The sequence below is a fragment of the Nothobranchius furzeri genome, chromosome 12, assembly GCF_043380555.1.
Source record: "Nothobranchius furzeri strain GRZ-AD chromosome 12, NfurGRZ-RIMD1, whole genome shotgun sequence".
In the NCBI taxonomy this organism is placed as follows: Eukaryota; Metazoa; Chordata; class Actinopteri; order Cyprinodontiformes; family Nothobranchiidae; genus Nothobranchius; species Nothobranchius furzeri.
The window spans coordinates 22,228,649-22,250,307 of record NC_091752.1 but is presented as its reverse complement, the minus strand read 5'-3'; the positions used below and the strand labels follow the sequence as shown (position 1 = coordinate 22,250,307).

The 21,659-nt window shown below is 41.2% G+C and overlaps 2 protein-coding genes across 3 annotated transcripts; both read right to left on the bottom strand.

The window, feature by feature from the left end:
* Nucleotides 1–1,397: 1,397 nt before the first annotated feature.
* rrp12 (ribosomal RNA processing 12 homolog) lies at nucleotides 1,398–12,399 on the bottom strand. Its single transcript, XM_015944278.3, has 34 exons — nucleotides 12,176–12,399; nucleotides 11,410–11,639; nucleotides 11,159–11,242; nucleotides 10,967–11,043; nucleotides 10,761–10,866; nucleotides 10,564–10,680; nucleotides 10,322–10,460; nucleotides 10,088–10,215; nucleotides 9,893–9,991; nucleotides 9,719–9,810; nucleotides 9,515–9,626; nucleotides 8,252–8,352; nucleotides 6,639–6,753; nucleotides 6,321–6,463; nucleotides 6,119–6,240; nucleotides 5,979–6,043; nucleotides 5,014–5,176; nucleotides 4,768–4,922; nucleotides 4,622–4,689; nucleotides 4,445–4,538; nucleotides 4,212–4,370; nucleotides 4,044–4,124; nucleotides 3,847–3,952; nucleotides 3,662–3,769; nucleotides 3,437–3,594; nucleotides 3,141–3,232; nucleotides 2,910–3,065; nucleotides 2,673–2,836; nucleotides 2,483–2,593; nucleotides 2,363–2,409; nucleotides 2,210–2,288; nucleotides 2,071–2,138; nucleotides 1,901–1,983; nucleotides 1,398–1,811 (listed from the first exon to the last, which is right to left on the bottom strand). Exons 1-34 carry the CDS (start codon nucleotides 12,312–12,314, stop codon nucleotides 1,709–1,711), a joined length of 3,864 nt encoding a protein of 1,287 aa, XP_015799764.3. The 5' UTR covers nucleotides 12,315–12,399; the 3' UTR covers nucleotides 1,398–1,708.
* A 1,250-nt stretch (nucleotides 12,400–13,649) lies between these two features.
* ubtd1a (ubiquitin domain containing 1a) lies at nucleotides 13,650–20,197 on the bottom strand. Of its 2 annotated transcripts, XM_015944280.3 has the most exons (5): nucleotides 19,916–20,197; nucleotides 19,410–19,493; nucleotides 15,234–15,461; nucleotides 14,173–14,358; nucleotides 13,650–14,083 (listed from the first exon to the last, which is right to left on the bottom strand). In XM_015944280.3, exons 1-5 carry the CDS (start codon nucleotides 19,965–19,967, stop codon nucleotides 13,869–13,871), a joined length of 765 nt encoding a protein of 254 aa, XP_015799766.1. In that variant the 5' UTR covers nucleotides 19,968–20,197; the 3' UTR covers nucleotides 13,650–13,868. The 2 variants fall into 2 exon arrangements, with proteins under 2 accessions (XP_015799766.1, XP_015799768.1); XM_015944282.3 differs by lacking the exons at nucleotides 19,410–19,493; nucleotides 19,916–20,197 and adding an exon at nucleotides 17,547–17,823.
* Between the last annotated feature and the right edge of the window lie 1,462 nt (nucleotides 20,198–21,659).

The following is a 21,659-nucleotide window of genomic DNA, read 5'->3' as shown; positions in this document are numbered from 1 at the left end:
AAAATAAGTCAGAAAATTGATTTACTTGTATTTATCTAAATTATTGAGAGCCTTTACAGCTGCAAAAGACATCCATGTAATGACCTAATGCACCATCACACCAGGAAATGGTTTAGAAACGCCACCCGGCTAGTTCAGATCATAAAATGCTAGTTTTGTTTTGGGTTTTTTTTTGTTGTTGTTTTTTTTGCACAGACAATTTAAAAATGATGTGTTAACGTAAGTGAAGAACTTATGTCACATATTTGTTCTTTAATCAAGAATTTAGGAAGGTGATGCCTAGGGGTTGAACTTTAGAACAGACCGAATTCCCATTTTAATCTTCCGTATTTTTCCAGGAGCAGATTTTCTTAAGCACTTTTTCATTTACAGAGTTGTAAAAATTTCCTTTAAATTTTTGAAATTGACAGAAAATGCCTTTTGCACTTTTCTGCATGCTCCAAGTATTAAAAACATTGAAGTAAAAAAAGAACCAATTAGAAAACACTATTTCTGATGTTTAAAACAGCGGTTACGTTTTAGTAAAGCCAGATGTTTATTCAGTTAAATTATGCTGACCTTTAAATGTTTACTTTAGGACTGAGCTAACCTTCGAATGACAAATTGCATTCAGCACGGGCAATAAAGGATTTGCACCTATTTGTAATCTTAAATTGACAAAGTACTTAAAAGTAATGGTCCACGGATCAATCGGAAAAAGGGGGAAAAAATTATATTTGCACAAATGCTTTTCTGCAGGTCATGTTTAGAATATTTGTCTTGCTGTGACAGTAATAAAAATGAAGTGCAAGTTAATATTTTATGTTCTGCACTTTAGTTTGCTTTGTAAAGCATTTGCTAACCCCACCACCAACTGGAACATGGAAAACCGGGTCATAAAGATGAAGATTTGGGAGAAAAATAACTTTTCTATAAAATAAATGTGGAAAAACACTCGAGTCTTGAAATAGTTTTCCATGCTGTACTTTCTTTTATCCATAAATCTCCAGACATGATGCCTTCTGCAATATCCCAGGTGTCTAGTTAACTTAACCCTAATAATTCTCCCTATAAGGAATTATGATGCTGGCGGTAACACGTTTGCAGCATCAGAAGAAGTGAGACAGTTCCGTGAAAACCTAAATAATCAATCCACCAACTCTGGCTGAATATCTAGTCTGAGAATCATAAAACTCACTAAACACACATGATAGTGATTACCAGGTCAGCCATATTTTACTACAGCATATCTGGTTTGTGAAGTCCTGTCAGCTGAACGGCCTAAATGTTCTTCAAACACCTCAAAGCTGTGCTGCCAGGTGCAACAGCTGCAAATTGGAAATAACTCAGAGTTTCTGAGGAGAATAAAAATATCTCAGTCCATACACAGCTCTAATTATGTGTTTAGGTCATCCTCATAGTATTCATGAATGCTTTTAATCAATGTACAGCTCTCAGGCGTGCAGCGCCCTCAAGTGGCCAAATAAGGTAAACAAATAGAACAGTTCTTTCTGAAAAAAAGCTCATTTTAGTTGTTTTGTCAACAAATTCTCACACCGAAGCGGCTAAAACTGACGAAGGGTGACTAACGGAGTCCCAAATCGTCAGAAACAAACGCTTGGTCACCCTTCGTCAGTTTTAGCCGCTTTGGGAGGAGAAACACACACACACACATACGTGCGTGCGTCCTTATTTAACATATAGAGTCCATTCAGCATAAATCTGTTCTTCAGGTCTTCCTTTTTTTCTTCTGCATTTTCCTCCCCGACAGCGCCCCCTTCTGGGCTCCTCGCACCATCCCCTTAAACTGCCCGTGAAGTCTGGCGCGTTTCCTGAGACCACAGAACAAGCAGGTCGACATCAGCGATGTTTTTCTGACAGCAGGCTTTCACATAACCGAAACAGCAGCTGCTGCTTGTACCTGCGGTTCAGCTGCTCCTTCTTCAGAGGGATGTAAGCGTAAGGGTCACACTTTCCTTTTTTCTTCACGTCTCCTTTTCCTTTCTGTCAGAGAAAAGAAAAACACAAAACTTGAGTTTCCCATCCTCTCAGTCCAGTCACGCCCAACTCCAGGTTTCAGATCCCGCTCACCTTTGATTTGTAATCGGCTCCGGCATCGTGGCCTTGTCCCAGAGATCTGTGGATTCCTGAGCCACCAGCTGAACGCAAAACAAAATCACCTCAGCACCATAATCTGATCCAACGTTCACCCGTCTGTTCTGATGTTCACCTTTATATTTAAACTGGGGTTCCACGTCCATGTCCTCGTCAAAGTCACCCTCCTTAAACGTTCTCTTCTGCGACTTTTTCTGCAACGATTATGAACAAATGAACCATAAAGCCAACAGGAATGAAGTTTTTAACACCGACAGTAAAAACTCACACTTTTGACTCCTGCTTCTTCCAGGATATCCTTCATCTCGTCTCCTTCTGTGAGAAAATAAAAGGACTGGTGTAACAGATTCCTCCGATGTGACAAATGAAACCAGCGGATTCTTCTTACTTTGGTGTTTTACGTCCTCCTCGTCATCCTCTCTAATAATCAGCCGTCCATCTGAGGTGACTTTAAACCCGTGCTCCACCTTGGAGGTCTTCCTCAGCTCCGGGTTGGTGGCTAAAACATGTCGAAAGTCCTTTTTACTTAGTGATAACCTCCAAACACAGCTAACGGCAGCTATCAGAATCAAACCTACCTAGAACTCTTTGGGAAACCTTCGGGTCCAGGAAGTTGAGCGGGTCGTCTTCCTCTCCCTCTTTGAGCCACGCCTTTCCTTTCTCCCGTTTTCCTGCTTTCTTCTGAGGTTTTCCTTCATCCTCGGACAAATCGCTGTCAGACTCTGCAAGGATGTCTTCAATACTGAAAAGGGGAGGGTGATAGGAATGAAGGGAGGAAACCATGAGGGCGGTTTGTGTTAAGGACTCTAACGCACCTTTCACCCTTTGCTTTAGGTGCCTCCTCTTCGCTTTCCGATTCGCCGTGCTCCTCAGCCGCCTGCTTTCGCCTCTTGCTTCGAGCCTCGGCCTTGCGGATGTTTGAGAGCACCTTGTGGTGCTCTGCAGGCAGCATGCTCTTCACCAGCTCAAAACTAGAAACGGCATCGGAGCTGTCAGAAAACCCAAGGAGCCCCGTTTACGATGCAGACAGAGAACAGAGCACTCACCCAAACTTCCTGATAAACTTGGTGAAGATGTTCTTCAGTTTGGTTCTGAAGTGTCTTCTAACGTCATCCTTGATGCTTCCGATGCCCTCCATCTGAGAACAATGAGTTTGTTTAGCTTTGAGTTGTAGCTCCTGATGATTTGTGTCGCTTCTGAAATATTTTAAACCTGTTCTGAGGTCAGATTTAACCACCAGTGGTTCTAATCTACAGAATTACCAACAGTGGTGTGTTGAAGAGCAAAAACAAAGCTATAAAAGCTAAAAATCAACTGTTTGCTACCCATGAGCATCTCCTACCATGACGGTGACATGCGTCGCCAGCGTTTTGGGGTCCATGATGAAGAGGACGACCTTGATGAAGCCCAAAGCAGCTTTGACGATCTCTCTGGTACGAGACGCCAGCAGGACACAAACGTTGTGCAGCAGCTGCTCCAGTATGGACACCTCTATAGCGTCTGAAAGAGAAAATGACATCAGCTCAGCTCGTAAGCATCCGAAGCAGCGGTAATCCAGACGGGCTACCTTTGTACTCAAACACCAGCCGGGTGAGGGCCAGGACGGTGCAGGTGATCATGGTGACGGAGCCTGTGAGTCCTGCGTACACCAGGACTAAATACTGCTCCATGGCTTCTGCATCACGGGCAGGAAAAGACTTTAGTGTTTAATTCTTGACCGTTAGAAACTTGTTTTTCTAAAAGCCGAATCACCTTTTGAGTTCCCGCAGAATCGAACAAACGCATTTCCCATTTCCACCAGCAGACTGTAGGCGTTCTTACGAGCTCCAACGGAAACCTCCTTGGTGCAAATGATCACCTAAAACAGACAAAATCATTAAGAGTGTGTGTGCGTGTGTGTGTGTGTGTGTGTGTGTGTGCGTGCGTGCGTGTGTGTGTGTGTGTGTTACCTCTGGCAGCAGCGCAGCAATAAAATCCTTGTGTTCCTCGTTCAACCTTTTCACGATGTGCACGAGACACTTGAGTCTGGGCTGAGACGAGGAAGAAAAAGAACAAATGACGAGGAACTTCAGTGAAATGATTTGTTTGTGCCGTTTCTCTCCGATCCAACAGCTCACCCTCTTTGCAGGTGAAGAAGCGTTTTTCAGAGTATCGAGCAAAACGAGTTTGAGCGTTTCCAGGTTCGACACAACAAACGAGCGGCACTCCTCCCTCTCTGCTCCGCACATCTCCTCCAGAACGCGGTACGCCTTCTTCTGCATGCCGGGCTCTTTGACCTGAACTCAAAGAAAGCGCTCAATAGATCTGAGGTAAAATCACCCATGTCACTAAACACCGAGTGCGTCTTTACCTCCAAATATGGTCGGATCAGCTCAAAGGTTTTGGTCATGTTAGCCTCATCTACAAAGGGTGCCATGGCAACCACAAGGTCCATCACTGACAGGCTGAGGAGGTGAGGTAGAGCAAAAGTAAACAGAAGAAGTTAAATTTCAAACCAAAACCACCAACAACAGTATATTGGCATTACCGTATGAACTCTGTGCTCTCTGTGCTGGTCAGCCTCTCAGACGCTTTTTGCAGAAATGTGCAGATCAACTGAAGAAAATTGTTTCAATAAGAATATTTGACAAACACTTAACACTGTTCAGCGGAACGAGAATAAAATCTGCTCACCTGAGTTTCAGTGATGGATAAATAGACTTTAATGGTGTCTAGAACAGCCATCCTGTAGGTGCCCGACTCTCCCTCTGCAGGCGGCTGGCTGTAAACATTAAAAAGGATCGGCAGGAAGTTCTTGGAGAAGCGACCCATTTCTGCCTTTTCTTCCTCTTTGACATAAAAAAATCAGTTTTAAATTACCTCATGCACTTGCAGCCATTTTAATATATAAAGTATATTTATGAGCATGTGTCCAGGTACCTGTGGAGCAGCTCTTGTTGATCAGAGTGCGGAGCGCCTGGCACACAGTGAGTCTCAGGTCTGGACGTTCATTAATGGCCATGCCGAGTGTGCGGGCGATGCCTTTAAATGATGCCAGCAAGTCCACAGGACACGTGCAAAAACCAGGAAGCATGGTCCAAATCTAGAATATGGACAAAATGTATCCCACTAAAACTCATTTGAGTTTGTAATCAGGCAGAGAGCCTATTAAAAATACATATTCAGAAGGATCTGTAGGGACTCAGTCTTTAGGTCTCAATGAGATCATGCTGGTGCAAAGGCAAGTGGGGCAGAAGGGCACAAATTTGTATATTCAAGGGTAAAATAATCACAATAAGGATTTTAAAGTTTTTCAAGTTACTGGAATGTGCAACCATACTACAAATTAGGGCTGGACAATAACTTAGTAACTGTCACCAAGCCCTCCCCTCGAACCTAAACAGACAGCAATGTGACTTAAACAAGGTGTTGCAGCAAGGAGGGGTGGAAGTAATTCATCTGAAAAAAGGTTGCAGTAGTTCACCGGTGTGGCAATATTTTCATTCTTACAAGTCTGACAAAAAAAATAAACAATCGGCGGTTTGCAAAATTAGCAGAAAATCGATAAAAACCAAGTCTGGTAACACAACCAACTTGTTTTATCAGAAAGTAACAACATAAAACAGCCAGGGCTGCACTTAAAATGTATGTTCTACACTTTTATATGGTTTAATCATTATTCATATTGAACAAGATGGTTTTTTAATCTATTAGCGTTTTTCTATATCGAAAAACCTTAAAATTAAATGTATACGAGCATTTTAGCCAAATTCTATTTTACATCATCTTTCCATTGTTTTTCACAATTTTATAAAAATAAAGATTAAATTAGAACACCTCCATCTTTTCCGAGATGAAGGAAGTCAGATGATAAACAGCAACGAGTAACAAGGTAAGTCTGCTACCTGAAGCTGTAACGTCTGGTAGACTTTTGCTTCCAGCTTTTTTCCTGTTTGTTCCAACTCTTCAGCTACAAAACAAGCAGAGATTCATCAACAAACGCATGAAAAACACGTTCGGTTTTCACTCATCACACCTTATTTACCCCTTTGCTTGAGTGTAGAAGCCAGAGGGAGGAAATAAGAAGTGAAGAAACCGAGACGGGTGCTCTTCACGTGATCTCTTATGACGGGGATCAACCAGCTGCGTGGAAACTCCAGGTCATCGCTAAAATGGCACAAAAACACCAAAATGGGTTGGTAGGAGCAGCTTCACCGAGTTTTGTGTGGTTTTGTTTCAGTTTTTACTTGATGCCAGTGATGTTGAGAGGAACAGCAGACAGGACGACTTCAGGGCCCATGCTCTCCACGGCTGCTCCCACAGCCAGGTCCAACTCCCCGCTGTAGGGGAACTGAGGAGTGGAGCGCAGGTCGGCCAGAGACTGCAGCGACTGTTCAAGACACCACACACACAACACACACACACACACACACACACACACACACACACACACACACACACACACACACACACACACACACACACACACACACACACACACACACACACACAGAGTCAAATTCATCCATGGTCCTGGCAGCGATTTTAATGTTTCGATTCAAAACCTTGGTCATGATGGAGTGAGCTTGTTTCCCTGCAACTCGGTAAAAGCAGCCAAGGATCTGCAGCACAAAAGGCCAGGAAGCGTGGAAGCGGTAGGACAAGCCGTCCTCTACGACACTGAAACAGAAACAATTCATCGTCAGAAGAGGAGGAAAATTTTAAAAAGGAAGTTTTGTCAAACAGTTCGGGACCCTAACGAAACACTTTTCATGGGAGAGATATAAAACACTTTTGAAACGTGTTCAGCCTGTTCTGAGGCCAGTAGTCCTAATCTGCAAAGTTACCCTCAGAAGTGCGATGAAAAACAAAACAACAGCTTTAAGAATGAGAATTTTAAATGGAGAAAAACTTTAGCTTCGTGCTTACGCTCCACGATGCTGAAATAATCTAAATAAAATACCAAACTGCCCAGATCCAGTTAGGGCTGGGCGATGTGGCCTAAAATCAATATCACCATATATGGAGGGTTCCACCTCGATAACGATAAATGGACGATGACTACAGGTATGCAGACAAAAGTTGTCCACTAGATGGGGCTGTCACGTATATTACTTTGAGGTACAGCTTCTTAAAGGGACATGAACGATGCCAACCTACAAACATCTTTTCATTTTTTTTATTATCAAATTTATTGATGTGGGAAAAATTATGTTGATAAGAGTCAGGAATTTTGATAACGATAAATATTCAATTTATTGCCCAGCCCTTGATCCAGTATTAATCTGGTCTAATAAATTTTGGATCCATCCATATACATGTTTGAATTTAAATTCTACTCTATTGGGATGTGCATTCGTAAGAATCTGCCGCTACGACACATATCGCAATAAAACGGAGACAATACGATAGAAGATTTTTGCCCTGTTTAAAGTTCTCGTTCACTCGTTATTTCAATACATCTGCAGTGGTCTACAGTATAAATGAATGCCTTGTGAGTCATTCTCTGTGGGACAAAAACCCAGGCGCTCCTGTTTCAGGAACTAGAAGTTAGTACGGGGAGCGGGACAGAAAACAGCGGGATTTGGAGTCTCTCTTCCACTGCCCCCACTTGCTCTGCCACAAATAACACAAGCCTGAAGGAGTTCTGCCCTGTTGTGGAGTAGCTAATGCTAACACTTAGCTTCTACTAGCTCTTTCCTGGTTGGCAAATCAACAACAGCCGTCTCCGTTGCGAGCAAAGCTGGGTGAGTCCGTGAATGCTAAATTACATTATGACATCACATTTTATAATCCGAGCGTTTCCCCGTCTACTTTCAATGGACGGGTAATGCAGGAAACGGGATAATCCCAGAAACTCTGAGTGACTGGTATTTCAGAATGAAGTAAAAATTATTTCCCGTGACCTGTCCTTTAATATGGAATTTAAATGGAAACCTCAGGCCAGATGCTTCCAACACACATCCAGTGGTATTGTGTGTTCTCATTGTTCTGTCGCCACCTAGCAGTCCGAGTTTGAATTACCCCACAAAAAAGACGTAGTGACGTTTCAGTGTATCAATATTTTCTACTATTGTATAAATTAGGTTAATATAGATAAATCCAAACTATTAATAAAGTTGTAATTTCAAATAAATTCAACTGATTTGAGTTTTGTCAAATAGTTCCAAGATCCTACCGAAACGTTTTGTTGATATAAGAGGGATTTCCAGCAGTAGTGGCGACAGCGATCGTTCCTATTTCTTCCATGTGAGGGGCGACACATTCTGTCAACAAAGTCTACAATAAAAAAAAAAAAGTAAGATTAAAAACACAATAAAAATATAAGTTAACATTTCCCTTAAAATGTCCAGAAGTAGCCATCATTGCCCACTTTAAGTAGCTTCCCGGAGTTTTCCCCTTTCAGAAATGACGTCTGATTTTTCAGAAATCCGTATAAGTGATTGGCTCATCATGTACTGTGATATCATGTAAGCAATACGTCTTTTTTTTTTTTGTTTTTTTGCTAAGCACACCACCTGCCCCGCAGAGCTCTGACCAGAACCTAATCAATAGCATTAGACTGCTGCTTACATGCTTCAAATTTAAGGAAGTACTACAGCTGACGCAGTTGATGAACTTTTTACGGACAAGTAAGTCGTTAAAATTTAAATATATGAGAACACAACACAACGTGAGAATAATACTTGTAAAACAACGTGTTTTAGCTCCGTTTGTCGGCTACAGAAGCACATTTATAAACAAGAAACATGAAGTCGCCATCTTAAAAACATGGGTCGACAGACTTTTTGTGTAATATGCTTGTCAGCCACTAGATGGTGCCATCGGATAAAATAAATACTCTGGAAAGATATTTTAAAGGTTCCATATCATGCCATATTAAACTTTTGAAAGTAAAGGCACTATGGTAAAATATTACTGTTGGCACTATTGAGGTGCCAACAGTAATATGTGCTTAGCAGACGCTTTTATCCAAAGCAACTTACAATTTGTTTTTTAACCTATAGGGCATGTTGTGATCTGTGGGGGAAACCGGAGTACCCGGAGAAAACCCACGCATGCATGGGGAGAACACGCAACTCCATGCAGAAAGGCCGCAGCCGAGTTTCGAACCTGCGACCTTCGTGTTGCGAGGCAACAGTGCTAACCACTGTGCCACCACGCAGCCCATATATATATATATATATATAGGCTGTGTTGGGCAATATATATATTATATATATATATAATATATATACAGTTTGCTGTATTCCTCGGTTGTAACGAGTGTTTATTTCAGTCAAAGTTGGTCTTCTATCAGCTTGAATCAGTCAGCCCATTCTCCTCTGACCTCTAGCATCAAAAAGGCATTTTTGCCCACAGGACTGCCGCATACTGGATGTTTTTCCCTTTCACACCATTCTTTGCAAACCCTAGAAATGGTTGGGTTTTTTTTTTTTACCTTCATTGTGTTGGTGGCGGTAGAAACCACCTGTGTGTGTGGCGACAACAAGCAGGACATGGCGGTAGAGAAGAGTCGGGGGAGATGACCCAGACTCAGAGAACTCTGCAAGCTGGACCAAGAATGACAGAGAACCACAGCTAATGAGCATCTTACTGACTAAAGTAAAGGACTCATTACAATTCCGCTAACTTATGTTAATACTTTGCCAGGTGAACATGAGCTTTCTCCATGACGGTCAGCCACGCCAGCAGAGGCTGCAGGTCATTCTCACTGGGCAGGTAATCATACAGAGCCTGGAGGTGATAAGTGAGTTTTTATTTTTACACTAACATGCTACATGATACCTTAAATGTGCTGGTCGTTAGTTTGGCTCACCGTGATGATCTGGGCGTTGAGTTCTGCCGACAGAGACGACGGGTTTGGTTTCCCGCTGAAGAGACTATGAAACGCCTGCATGGCGCAGGCCGTCACCAGCTGCAGCCAGAAGAAAAGAGGACATGTCAGATCAAGCACGTGCGTGGCTAAATAAAGTGTGTGCGGGTGCATCTTTGAGCGGTTTGGTGTACTCACCACATGGCTGAGGGTCATGACTCGCAGCAGAGTCTCACAGCAGGACTTGACGACTCCCAGAGGAAACGTTCCCATCAGCTCCTTCAAGAGACCAAGCACATGAAGTGTGGTGGTGTCCTCTTTGCTGCCTGACAAAGGAAATAATTAGAATTATTAGAAAGCATAATCAAAACATTTCTTTTCTTTATGTATTTCTGAATTTTCTCTTAAGGATCTGTCAAAAGGATGTCTTACCTCCTGCTTGCTCCACTTCTTTGATGCAGAATTTGGCTGTTGTAGCTGCAGCAGGGTGGTGGGCCGGTGCGCCGTCAGCAAACAGGAAGTCACTACCTCTAAGAATCGAGCAAACGCCTTGCTGCGCCGCTTTACGGACCTGAAAACAACAAACACCCCACGCTTTTAGTATTTCAGTGAAAGTTAGAGAAATAGCTGAAATGAATGGAGCACATTTAATGATGCAAGTGGGCGGGACCAACCTTAGGTCTGCTGTGCACCGTGAAGCTGAGAAGGCCGTGATAGGTCTGCAGAGTGGACGGGTAACTCCAGACAGACACATCCTGCTTCCTTAACAATGTGGCGAGGCAGGACAGGATCTATAGAAAAAACATAAATAAATAAATTAGAAAAAGTTGTAAAAATTAAAATACCAATCAGAAAAAACAAATCTTCGCACCCATCTCAGAGCTGACGAGGTGTCGGACGTGGCCTGTTTAGACATGACATCCATCAACGCCTTGGCCGTGTCCGAGAACTTGTTCTTCAGCACCGGAGCAGGAACTCTGGGTAACACCAAACAACAAGCAGATGAAAGGTACTTTAGATCAAAAGTGAATGAATCCGTGGGACTGTTCTGCTGTGGAACAAAATAAAAGATGTTACCGTTTCATGACGAGGTTGAGGAGATACGCCACTGCAGCTTGGGACTCTGCTGATTCCACAACCTCCAGAGTGGTCATCTACCAAAATAAATAAAAAATTTAAAAAATTCTTTATTTTCTGAACAATAATTTGATCTTATACCACATTTTTACATGGCACAGTATGCTACTTAAATCTGCAGAGAACACCCACCAATGCAGCGAAGTACTCCGTCTCAGTCTCCTTTCCTCCTTGACTTCGAATCACTTCAGTAACAGCAGCCAAAACGGCACAGATCTGTGAGGAACATCTCAACAGTTTCAGCTCGTGACAACTTGGATTAGAAACCAAATATCTATTGGTATCTTTGCATCATCCTAAGTACGTTCCGACTCCTTTTTCTCCCTTTGTTAATCAGCATATCAACAGGGTTTGGCTAACATCAAATTGTTGACATTTCCCACCTCTTTGTGTGCGGCCGAGTTAGACTCCCAGAAGCGCTGTACTTTTCTGAATGTGAGGTTGGAGCAGTCAGACAGGCCGCTGAGGAAGGTGCCAGAGGTTCGGTCCGAAAACTTCTCATCCAGCTCCTCTTCCATGAGGGCATCCTTTCGGCCTCCAGCACTAACCTCCAGTGGACCGGCCTGCAGCTCATTGTGAAGCTTTAGAGCATCAACAGTAAGATCACTCTTTCCTTTAGGAGGACAAAAAAGTGGAAGGCATCACTCAAAGCTAGAATCCACCATATTTAAAGAATGTCATTGTAAAAAAATTGCTTTTGAATGCTTTATTTATCTGAAGATCAAATTTAAGGACTACAGTAACTACACACAATTAGACTAATGTTGCTTTCTTATTTCATTCAACTAAGCAACAACTCAGTCAGTGTTTAGGAGCATGCTGCTTTCATTCATTCAGTATAAGATGCAGTTTTATCATAATTATAAACTGGTTCAAACATAAGTACAGCACTAAAGATACAAAAATGTAACCTTTACATTTTAATACAATCAATGACACAAAACATGCACTGAAGCTTTGTGTTCCTTCATTATTACAAGCTAATGGAAACAGGTGGTAAACACGATAAAAAGAAAACATTAAAACAACAAGGCGTTTTGGGAGCATGAAGCCGTGTTTTGCTTCAAATGTTAGCTTAGTGCTATCTCCAGTTAAATGCCTGACACAGATTGTTAGCCAAGTCCCGAGACCCACGCACGTGCGCCTTACCGCTCGGTCGGCTGAAAAAGCGACTTTTCGCAGCCTGTCGAAAACGACTCGACTGCGGGTTGGAGTCGCTGCTGTGTCCCTTCTTCCACCGTTTGAGTTTGGAACCCGTCCCGGACCGAAGTTTCCCCGATTTTACCATTTTCGGGGTTAGAAAGTGATCTCGTTTCCCCCTGCTGTCTTTCGGAGCTCCAGATGACTCTGTCGCTCAATAAATGACGTCACGGTTTTGTCTAAGTTGACGTTTCATTATTTGGGCTGTGGAGGGCGCTGTCTACCACAAACTACGCAGTTCAAACAGAAAAGTACGGAAGCCCACTCCCACGACTCTGATAAAAAAAAAACTCATAATTATTGACACATCACTATACTAGCCACTCCATAACTTGAAGTAATGTATTTAATTTTTATGACACATTATACAAATTATGATTTTTTTGTCTGGCAAAACCCAAAAATCACTTATTCTATGCTGTATTTTCATTCTGAGTCTCAGTAGTGATAGACATCAGACATCTTATAATTTGATTAATATTCATAAAGAGTGGAATGTGTTATCTAGCAGTTTCGCCCACATTTCAGATGTTCAATTCCACATTATTTCATTCGTATGTTCTGATAAATAAATAGCTATGCTTGAAAGAGAATGGACTTGTGGAAAGTTAATCGCCCACATTATCTATGACCAAATATTTTTTTAATCAAATTTTAAATGATAACCCAACTGCAACAGTGGGGACCTTACAATATGTGTGAATAACGTGTTTTTGGCCAAATCCCACTGAAATTACAATTGGAAATATGTGAAAAAGGATGGACCAAATTGCTTTTTACAGCATCCTTATGAAAAGCACTCCAATCATTCAGTAAACACTAAAAATTAGTAGAATTAATATCAACTGCTTAATCGTCTTCTTTTAGGATTTATTTTCTATTTTTTGCTGCTCTGTAAAATAAAATAAAATAAGGACACAAGCAAGAGCACAGCCTTGTGTTTATTTGTAAACTGCCTTAAAAATCACAGAAAGAGGGTGGTTTTAAATTAATCATGTTTATTGATAAGTTAATGAATTGTGTACACGAAACTATAAACTATAATGAAATGAAAACAAAACTGATCATCTTTCTACCTTAAAAAAGGTTCTTTCACAACATTTGGAGTCTATAACAATAATCTAGCTGTGAGATGAAAATGTACTGTTCACACACAACCACACACCTAATTTGATAGTAATGGATACAAGAAGTGATACTTCTGATTGTTTAAAAGAAAGTAGGAGGTTGAAAGAGGGAGTGGCTTTTTCTTACTTTGGACCCCCAGGTGATCTCTGATTAATTCTTCCACAAGCACAAGTACAAACGGACAAGAGGCGAGGAGTCCATGTAAACAATAGAGCTTTAAGTTCAGGTCTCCAGAACCAAACACTGAGAAGTGAATCTTCAGGCTCTATCTTTATTCTAAAGTGTTTCAGTGCTGTTCGTTAATGTTTTATTATTATTATTTTTTTCAATTTGGAAATAAATAAATAAATAAATAAAGGGAAAAATAGAAAAAAGGATCAATACAAAAGCAATAATTTCTTGTATAAACTGTACACAGAATTCCACCGCTGTAACACTGGCTTCTGGTCCAACTCCAGCCTTCTCTGGCACATCCTTTATCTTTTTTTCACTACAAATCCCCATCGTCACCCCCTCAGTTGGTGATGACTGAGGGGTTTATGTTGACGATCACCTGGACAACAAAGTCCTTCTGGATCTTGGCATCTTGGAGACGGGTCTTGTCCGTCAGAAGTTTCCCCGAGAAGAACCACCGCTGTCGGGTCACATCGATGTCCTCCTTTTCTTCCAACAGTTTCTTTAGCTCAGTGATCGAGTCTGCCAGACTGGCTGTCAGACGCACGTCTTTCCCTGAAACAACACAAAAAAGGGGCAGAAACGGATCACTGAACAAACAGCGTTTAAGAGCTTTGAACGATGAAAATGGCTGTTGTTGTTACCTGTTGATAATCGCACCCTCAGCTGAAACTCCTCTCTGCAGGGTGCAACCTGGGCTTGTTTTTGGGAGGATTCAGAGGATTTGTTCTCGCTACATGTTTCAGTAATGAGGTTGACAGGTGGTGCTAGAGTGTACGCGGGGAGCTGATAGCGGTTGCCCAGCTCGTCATAACTCTCTGTGAGGGAGCCTGCAAAAAAATGAAACAAACGACAAACATAAACAGCCATTTTTCTTTCAAAATAATCACAACTAGCAACTTACACGAGCATTAAAGAAGACGTTCAGTGGCCACTTTGAGTTTCACATGCAGACTGAACATGAAAATTGTCTTCAACCCTTATTTACTGCATTAGCCACCAATACAAAATAGACAGCTCTGGTCAGAAAGAGCCACACAGATCTACATCACAAAATAAATCAGCATTCATGGACTCTCACGTGTTTATTTTTGCAGCCAGGAGAGAGCAGAGTGCGTTGAGGCTAGCCGAAGCTAATCATTAGCATTAGGAATCCCACAACATGACTGAACTCCTTCAGACCTGAGTTATTTGTGGTGATAAACATCAACGCTGCAGAACGAAAAGAGGTAAAGAAAGAGTCCCGCTGCTCCTAGCCAATCAGAAGAAAGATGTCCGAATATCATGAATATTAATGCGTAACACTCCAAATCCTGCTGTTTTCTGCTCCCCTGTCCACTGACTAACGTCTACTTCCTAAAACAGGTGCGCAAGAGATGTTTTCCCACAGTGAGTGAATTTGGGTCTTTAAAAAATGCAATAAATATGTTTTAAATTATTACAAAATGTATGAATCTCAATGTAAAAACATGTTTTTCTCTGTGTGCCTGAGTCACTTTGCAGTGGATGTGCTGCACGAAATCTATTACATAATTATTACAGCAGTAATCTCCTAACTCATGCTCTGGATTCTGCAAAGTGCTCTTTGACGTTGCAGGAATTATTACTGTGAGCTACGCATTAGCACAGGAAGTCCCAGGACCTTTACAGGTTTCCAGCTTGCATGAACACTTTCAGATCCTAAACTGATTGCAATGTTTTATACCGTGTGGAAGAGTGATGCAGGCTCCGTCCACTATAGCCTGAGCCAGCTCCAGGTCGTTGCACTCCATAGCTAAGGCTGCAGCTCTGAGCGCATCCCAGATCTCTTTCCGTCCATCAAAGGCTGGGGCTGTATCCCAAAACTCGTCCCTTTTACTTCTCAGCTGGCCCTCGGTCATCGGGTACTCACTTTTCCATTTGGGACGCTCCTTCTTGAGAGGTTCATTGCGTGCTTTAGGAAAATTAATATAAAAAGGAGAAAACTGTAATCTGAGAGAAAACAGACACCAGCTGAAAAATTGCAGGTGGTTAGTAAAAAAAAATACACAGCTTATACCTTGTCCATCACTTCCTGCACTATTTGGGAATATTATTTTGCTACTTTATGCACCAAGCCAACACAAAGATGTTAGCATTTTAGCTAACGATTCCTGTGCTCTAATTGCAGCATCAAAACACACAAAGCAACGTGTATATTTTATGTGGGATTTCCAGTCTGATCCACTGAGGGAGGAAACTCAAAGCTGTTATTAATGGAGCTGTGTGGATTACTGCAGTGGTAACACACGTGCATGCAAACACACAAGTCCCCTCAGTAGATTATGTGCAGTAATCCGTTTCCATATAACAGGATTTATCTGTCCTCTACCCTACTGGACACCAACAGGATAGATGAAGACTCTCCGGCCAATGAGAAGCAGCTTTAAAAATAAAATCACAAGTTTACCAACAGCGAGCACACATCAACACAGATCCACTACAAATCAGAGATCACCGCTTCAGTCTGCGGGGTTATTTGTTTTTTATTACATAACATTATGCGGATGACATAAGTCTTAACATTTAAGACATTTTTCATCTAAATAAAAATAAGATTATGAATGATTATAACTTAGCATTAAGCATATCAAATTGACTAAATGAAAATATAAGATTATACCATCGAACTGCAATGACGTCCGGCATATAATGTAACAAATCATTTTCACTGTATTAAAGGCGTGGAACACTTGTTTAAGCAGTACATTTGCAGTGGTCTCTAGGAGGAATGAATCCCTTGAAAGTCGTACACTGGAGAAAAAATACTGGCGCACCATTCCCAGGAACTAGAAGTGAGCCACATCACAGCTGAGCTTCAGACGGCAGGTTTTGGACTCATTTCCTGATATTTGGACATCTTGCCCCAGACTGGATAACAGCAACACAACTCCACCACTTACTCAGTTTGCTCTGCAATGCTGCTGTTTCATCTCCACAAAAAAAGAAGCCTGGAGGAACTTTGACATCTGGTGGAATTGCTAATGCTAACGATTAGCTTCTACAAGCCGAGACGTTACTTGTTTCCTGGACGTAGATCGTTTTGCCTCCGTAAGCTTGGTGTTTGATTCTTCAGTGTGAAATATTGGAGGTGTGGGGTGAGAGCATATGAAGAGGGTCAGCCCTGTGTCAAGCTATTCTAATCCCAGAGTTCAACGTCTATTTTCTATCAGAAGCTAATGCAGAAGACTATTTTCATGATTACCCTGCGTTGACTACAGTAGATTTGGAGAGTGGGGAACCCAACCAAATATGGCGGCGATGCTGTTATGCCCTCCAGCGCCCAATGGGGCATCTATGTATTCATGTCTACGGGTGTAGGAGACTATTTTATGTTCAGCCTGCATGAAAAACTCAGAGTGACCGATTATAACAGAAGTAAGATTTAAAAAATGTTTTTTCAGTGTTCCACACCTTGAATGATTGGATTCTTAGACAGTCAGTGTAGATGCAGAATTTTATACATGCTCGTTTTTTATACCTTTGCCTGCAAAAGGATGGTTTTGTCTAATTATTTAACATGACAAATGTAATCAAACTTCACTAACCTTCAACATAGGTAAAATCTACAGAAAGCAGGTTAAAGCTTGACATTTTTTATCTGTAAAGTGTCACTCTCCAGGTTTTAGATGCTATCATGTCCTTGGAAAAACTAGTTCCACATTTGAGAATCAGGACCAGATGTATTTTAAAGTCACAGATGAATAAAAATCCGTGGGATTAATAGTGAGATCAGCTCTTATATCGTGTCCTTGCATCAGCTGCAGTAGCCAGGGTCTAATAATAGCAGTTTTGATTGAAGTTTTTTTTTTCTCCCAGGAGGATGGAAACTATTACTCATCAGGCCTCTGCCATCCTACAAATTGAAATGACAAGAAAATATGCGATGGCTCCAATTCCAACTGAATTATAAGATTCCTAATTATCCAACAGTTAAAATGTTACAAGATTGATCATTAACATAAAAAGACACTAAAGCAGAAAACTGTTCTTAACTTACTTTTCAGCAAGATCTTAAAAGGTGTGTTTGGAGCCTGATAGTAGTTGCATTCCCTGGAATTAGGCACTCCCATTGCTGGTCTCTGCCCGAGGTCTACTCTGAATTAAACGTCTGGACATCAAAAATCCACAGGAACACAGAGAAGGAAAAGCAGAGTCCTATCTCTGCTTGCTGCAATACGCCACCACCTGATGTGGGTCACAATAATGAATGGACTTCCAACTCATTGTTCTATTTCTCCAGTTGCTTAAAAACGCCAACCTCTCCTCCACCTCTGTCCGTTCTAATAAAAATAGCAAGAAAAAACCACGACCCTAAAATACCACAGGACCAATTCATGGATAATAAGTTCAGCGTACTGGGCGAGTTTACACTAGATGCCCTCGCCAGAAGGTAGGCTCTTTACACAAGACGTCTAATCCTATCAGGTCTATTTAAAGAAAGGATAGAAATACCCAAAGGCAACACGCTAAAGCTATTATCAGGTTATAAACTCCGATCACGCTGCAGAATCGACAGGAGTTCTGGAAATGCCTCACACAGATGAGGTGATCTGATTTATTTAAGGAGTTTCATTCAAAACTATTATTAGTGTGGTGGTTTCTTACACGAATACTGAATTGTCATCGAAGCGCAAGATCTGAGGGAATAAGCTTGAGTGTTTCAGAGATTTTCTAAGAAAAATGTGGTCATATTCTGGAGCAGATTAACAAAAGGTGAATGTTTGATGTAAAAACGCTCCTGTAGTGCTGATGTTCGATGCATTCAGTCCCACGCATGCGCTCTTGTTCACAAAGGGATGGATTGAACATTGTTTATATAATCTGTCCTATCGGGGCAGGTCATCAGCCCAGATTAGACAAAGGACTGAAGCATGACACATGAGACATTTAGCAACAGGCGTGTAGACGAGACTTGTGTGAAGGTTTTGCATACCCTGACTAAGATTTGTGTTACTGTGAGTAAAAATGACTTGAATCGAAAAAGAAAATGTGGCTGTAGCATAAGAAGTGATATCACTTTTTATCAGGATGATGAGTGACAGCAACCTATAGGTGCTGAAAAGCCAGTTTGGAAGATTTTCGCTCATTGCTTCTAAAATACACCGGTTTGTGGTTGAGCTGAGTCTGGGGCCGTGGGGTCTATGAGAGCCTAAACAAAATCTTTCATTAAACTGCTTCAAATACTTCACTGCAGTGCAAACGTCCACCCTTTAACATCCAGAATCTTTAAAATAATGGATGATTTGCTTCAACTAGTTAAGTTAAATAACAATTTGCTCCACACCAGTGCTTAAAGGTTATAGGTTTATTGATTTCTGCTATTTGATTCCCTTTAAACATGATTTTAATGACAAAACTCAGAGGCCATTTCTTTGGTGAAGAGGAATTTTTCTTCTAAAGGCGTACCTTTATCCCTTTGAGAAGAATCTGCATGTATGTGAAACGCAGAGTCAGTGTCAAGCTAAAAGCAAATTTCTTTATGCAAGTAAAAAAACTTATGACAAAATGTATTTAGAGCATGCAAATTGTATGAAATACACTTTATGTATTACTGCAATATTATTAATAAAAACTGTTCTATAGTCCCCCACCCATACCAAGCCAGTTGTTGACACAAACACATCAAAGGCAAGAATGGGAATTTTATTCTAACATCTAAATAATTTTTAAATATAGTATATTGATATTAATATGAAATATATAAGTTATGGTAATAGACTTGCATAAAGAAAGGGATCCCTACAATAATGCAACAGTATTCTGCACGATGACATGAAACAGTCCTGTTATTAGTTTCAGATTATAAAATATGATATTTTCCCCAAATAAAATAAGGGCTAACTGTGGGATGTCTCCTTACCTCCTCGTTTTTTGCTTGTCGAGCTTCGGGCACTCCCTTGTCCATCCAACCTGCTCCTCCCCACACAGCCTCCCATCACTGTCCCTAACATCCCAGTCCAAAAACAAAAGAAAATCAGTCTCCTTGAATCATATCTGACACGTTTTAGAAACTAAATGGTTTTAAATGAGTGTGTCAAACGCTTTAATGCATGGCTGAGTATGAAACATCACACATCCGGTGGGGCATAAAATGACAGCTCAGCACTCCTTGTTCCTGTGAGGTCAGACAAGCGGCTATGTTTACGTCACGTGTACTGCCAGCTGATGGGGACACGCGTCTGAACATCATGTCTCTCGTGCTCTTATTCGCTCACATGTTCAAATAAAGTTATCGATTTATCTGTTGGTTTTCATCCTGTTGGTCTAAATTTATAATAAAAATTCTAATCAGGTGATCTGATTGAAATAATTTACTGTAAAATTAGTATATTAGATAAAAAGGACGTGTTATTGTTTTTCACCTACCTGAGATCCAGTCTGCTAGATTATGCATCCGTCTGCAGTTCGCTTGCCACATCGGGACTTGCTTGAAGCGAAATGTTATCACGTTTTCCTGACGTGATTTAGCGATTATCGGCGTCAGCAGAACGACGGACACTAACTTGTTTCCGCGAAGTTCTGCTGGGCTGGGATCGGTCCGATGCTGCTGCAGGATCTGCAGGAAATGCAGAGCTCTCCTTTACAAAAAGGTGATCAAAATCCTCATTTCCTCCGGTCATATTACATGGAGTCCGTCCAGTGAATCCGTTTTCTCATCTCTGAGTTACAGCTTACGTCACGCGTGACAGACTCAGACCGGAAACTGAGAGGGAACTCCTTCAGAATAATAGGTCAGATTAAAATAGTCATTTTCTGCAAAACACTTGAGAAAATTTATACCTACGAACTCACTTTGCTTAAATTTATATAACTGCTGAAATTTATATACATTTCTTCTTGGCCTAGCCCAAACTCAACCCAGCATCATGATGATGTTGGGGTGAACACATATGGACCTAGTTTTAACAGAAGTTTGACCAAGTCACTGCTTTTCAAGTCACAAGTAAGTCACAAGTCTTTCCAGTCAAGTCTTGAGTCAAGTCCAAGTCAAAGACAACCAAGTCCAAGTCGAGTCCAAAGTCAATGATGTGGAAGTCCTAGTCAAGTCCAAGTCCTTAACTTTGAATTTTCAAGTCATAATCAAGTCATCTTCAAACTTCAATTTCATGACAATATGACGATGAATAAATTCCAGAAATAATTTGTTCAAACAAGCAGGAAGTGCAACTGAAGTTGATTCTAAACAACGCGCTGCTGCATTTAGCAGTACAAACTCAAACCCAGAACAAAGAACGATTTCTCATATTTGTTCATGTCGTGTCACTTTTGTGCTAAAATATCAAATATTCTCAAGTCATCATCAAGTCAACAGATGCAAGTCGATTCAAGTCGCAAGTCATTGGCGTTCCAGTCCAAGTCAAGTCGTAAGTCTTTATAGATTTTATCAAGTCAAGTCAGAAGTCATGAAAATAATGATTCAAGTCTGACTCAAGTCATGTGACTCGAGTCCACACCTCTGGTTTTGACTTTAGAAGTGGGGGGACAGAACCGGCATGAGGACAAGGGGTGTGTGTGTGTGTGTGTGGGGGGGGGGGGGGGTCCTTTCAGTAAGTATACAAAAATATGTATAAAAATACAGCCTAGACATGCTTTTATGCATGTTAGGACACAAGTGGCAAAAATGACCAGTCACACGTTAGCAATTATCAGCAGAGCCAATAGATGAGCTTATGGATGGTTCTAACCGGAAACAGGCTAATCATGATCAGAGGGCTGTTGATTTGAGAACATTAATTGTTTTCACGCTGAAATCTTCTACTACTCTCTCTCAAAACACTGTGTTCACACTCCAAGAAACGGACACCCAGCCAACGGTCATTTTAAAAATGCTTGAAACAACTAAACTGTCTAATGTGAGAAAAATCTATTTAATAGTGTAGAAATTATTTTTGTGTTATTAAGGGACTGCTGCTCTGGCACCACCACGTCACCCAAACATCATGTTTTTGGATTGTTAATCCCAACCCTAAATCATGAATTTGGCGAGCCGGGCGGCCATGGGAATTGTGGTAGATCATATTTGGGTGATATGTCAGTCCACTACAGTCAAATTCATTGTCATTCCAGATTTATGCAAAAGGTAAAAATTGTATAATCAAATTGTAAACAG

Excerpts from the sequence above, each read along its gene's own strand:
- rrp12 (XM_015944278.3), bottom strand. The coding sequence starts at position 12,314 with ATGGTAAAATCGGGGAAACTTCGGTCCGGGACGGGTTCCAAACTCAAA. Across the intron at positions 4,539-4,621 it reads GAGAGCACAGAGTTCATACG|CCTGTCAGTGATGGACCTTG; the intron begins GTAATGCCAATA and ends TCACCTCCTCAG. Across the intron at positions 3,233-3,436 it reads CGACGCATGTCACCGTCATG|ATGGAGGGCATCGGAAGCAT; the intron begins GTAGGAGATGCT and ends CATTGTTCTCAG.
- ubtd1a (XM_015944280.3), bottom strand. The coding sequence starts at position 19,967 with ATGTGGCAAGCGAACTGCAGACGGATGCATAATCTAGCAGACTGGATC. Across the intron at positions 14,359-15,233 it reads CTGCATCACTCTTCCACACG|GCTCCCTCACAGAGAGTTAT; the intron begins GTATAAAACATT and ends ATTTTTTTGCAG. Across the intron at positions 14,084-14,172 it reads GAGGGTGCGATTATCAACAG|GGAAAGACGTGCGTCTGACA; the intron begins GTAACAACAACA and ends GTGTTGTTTCAG.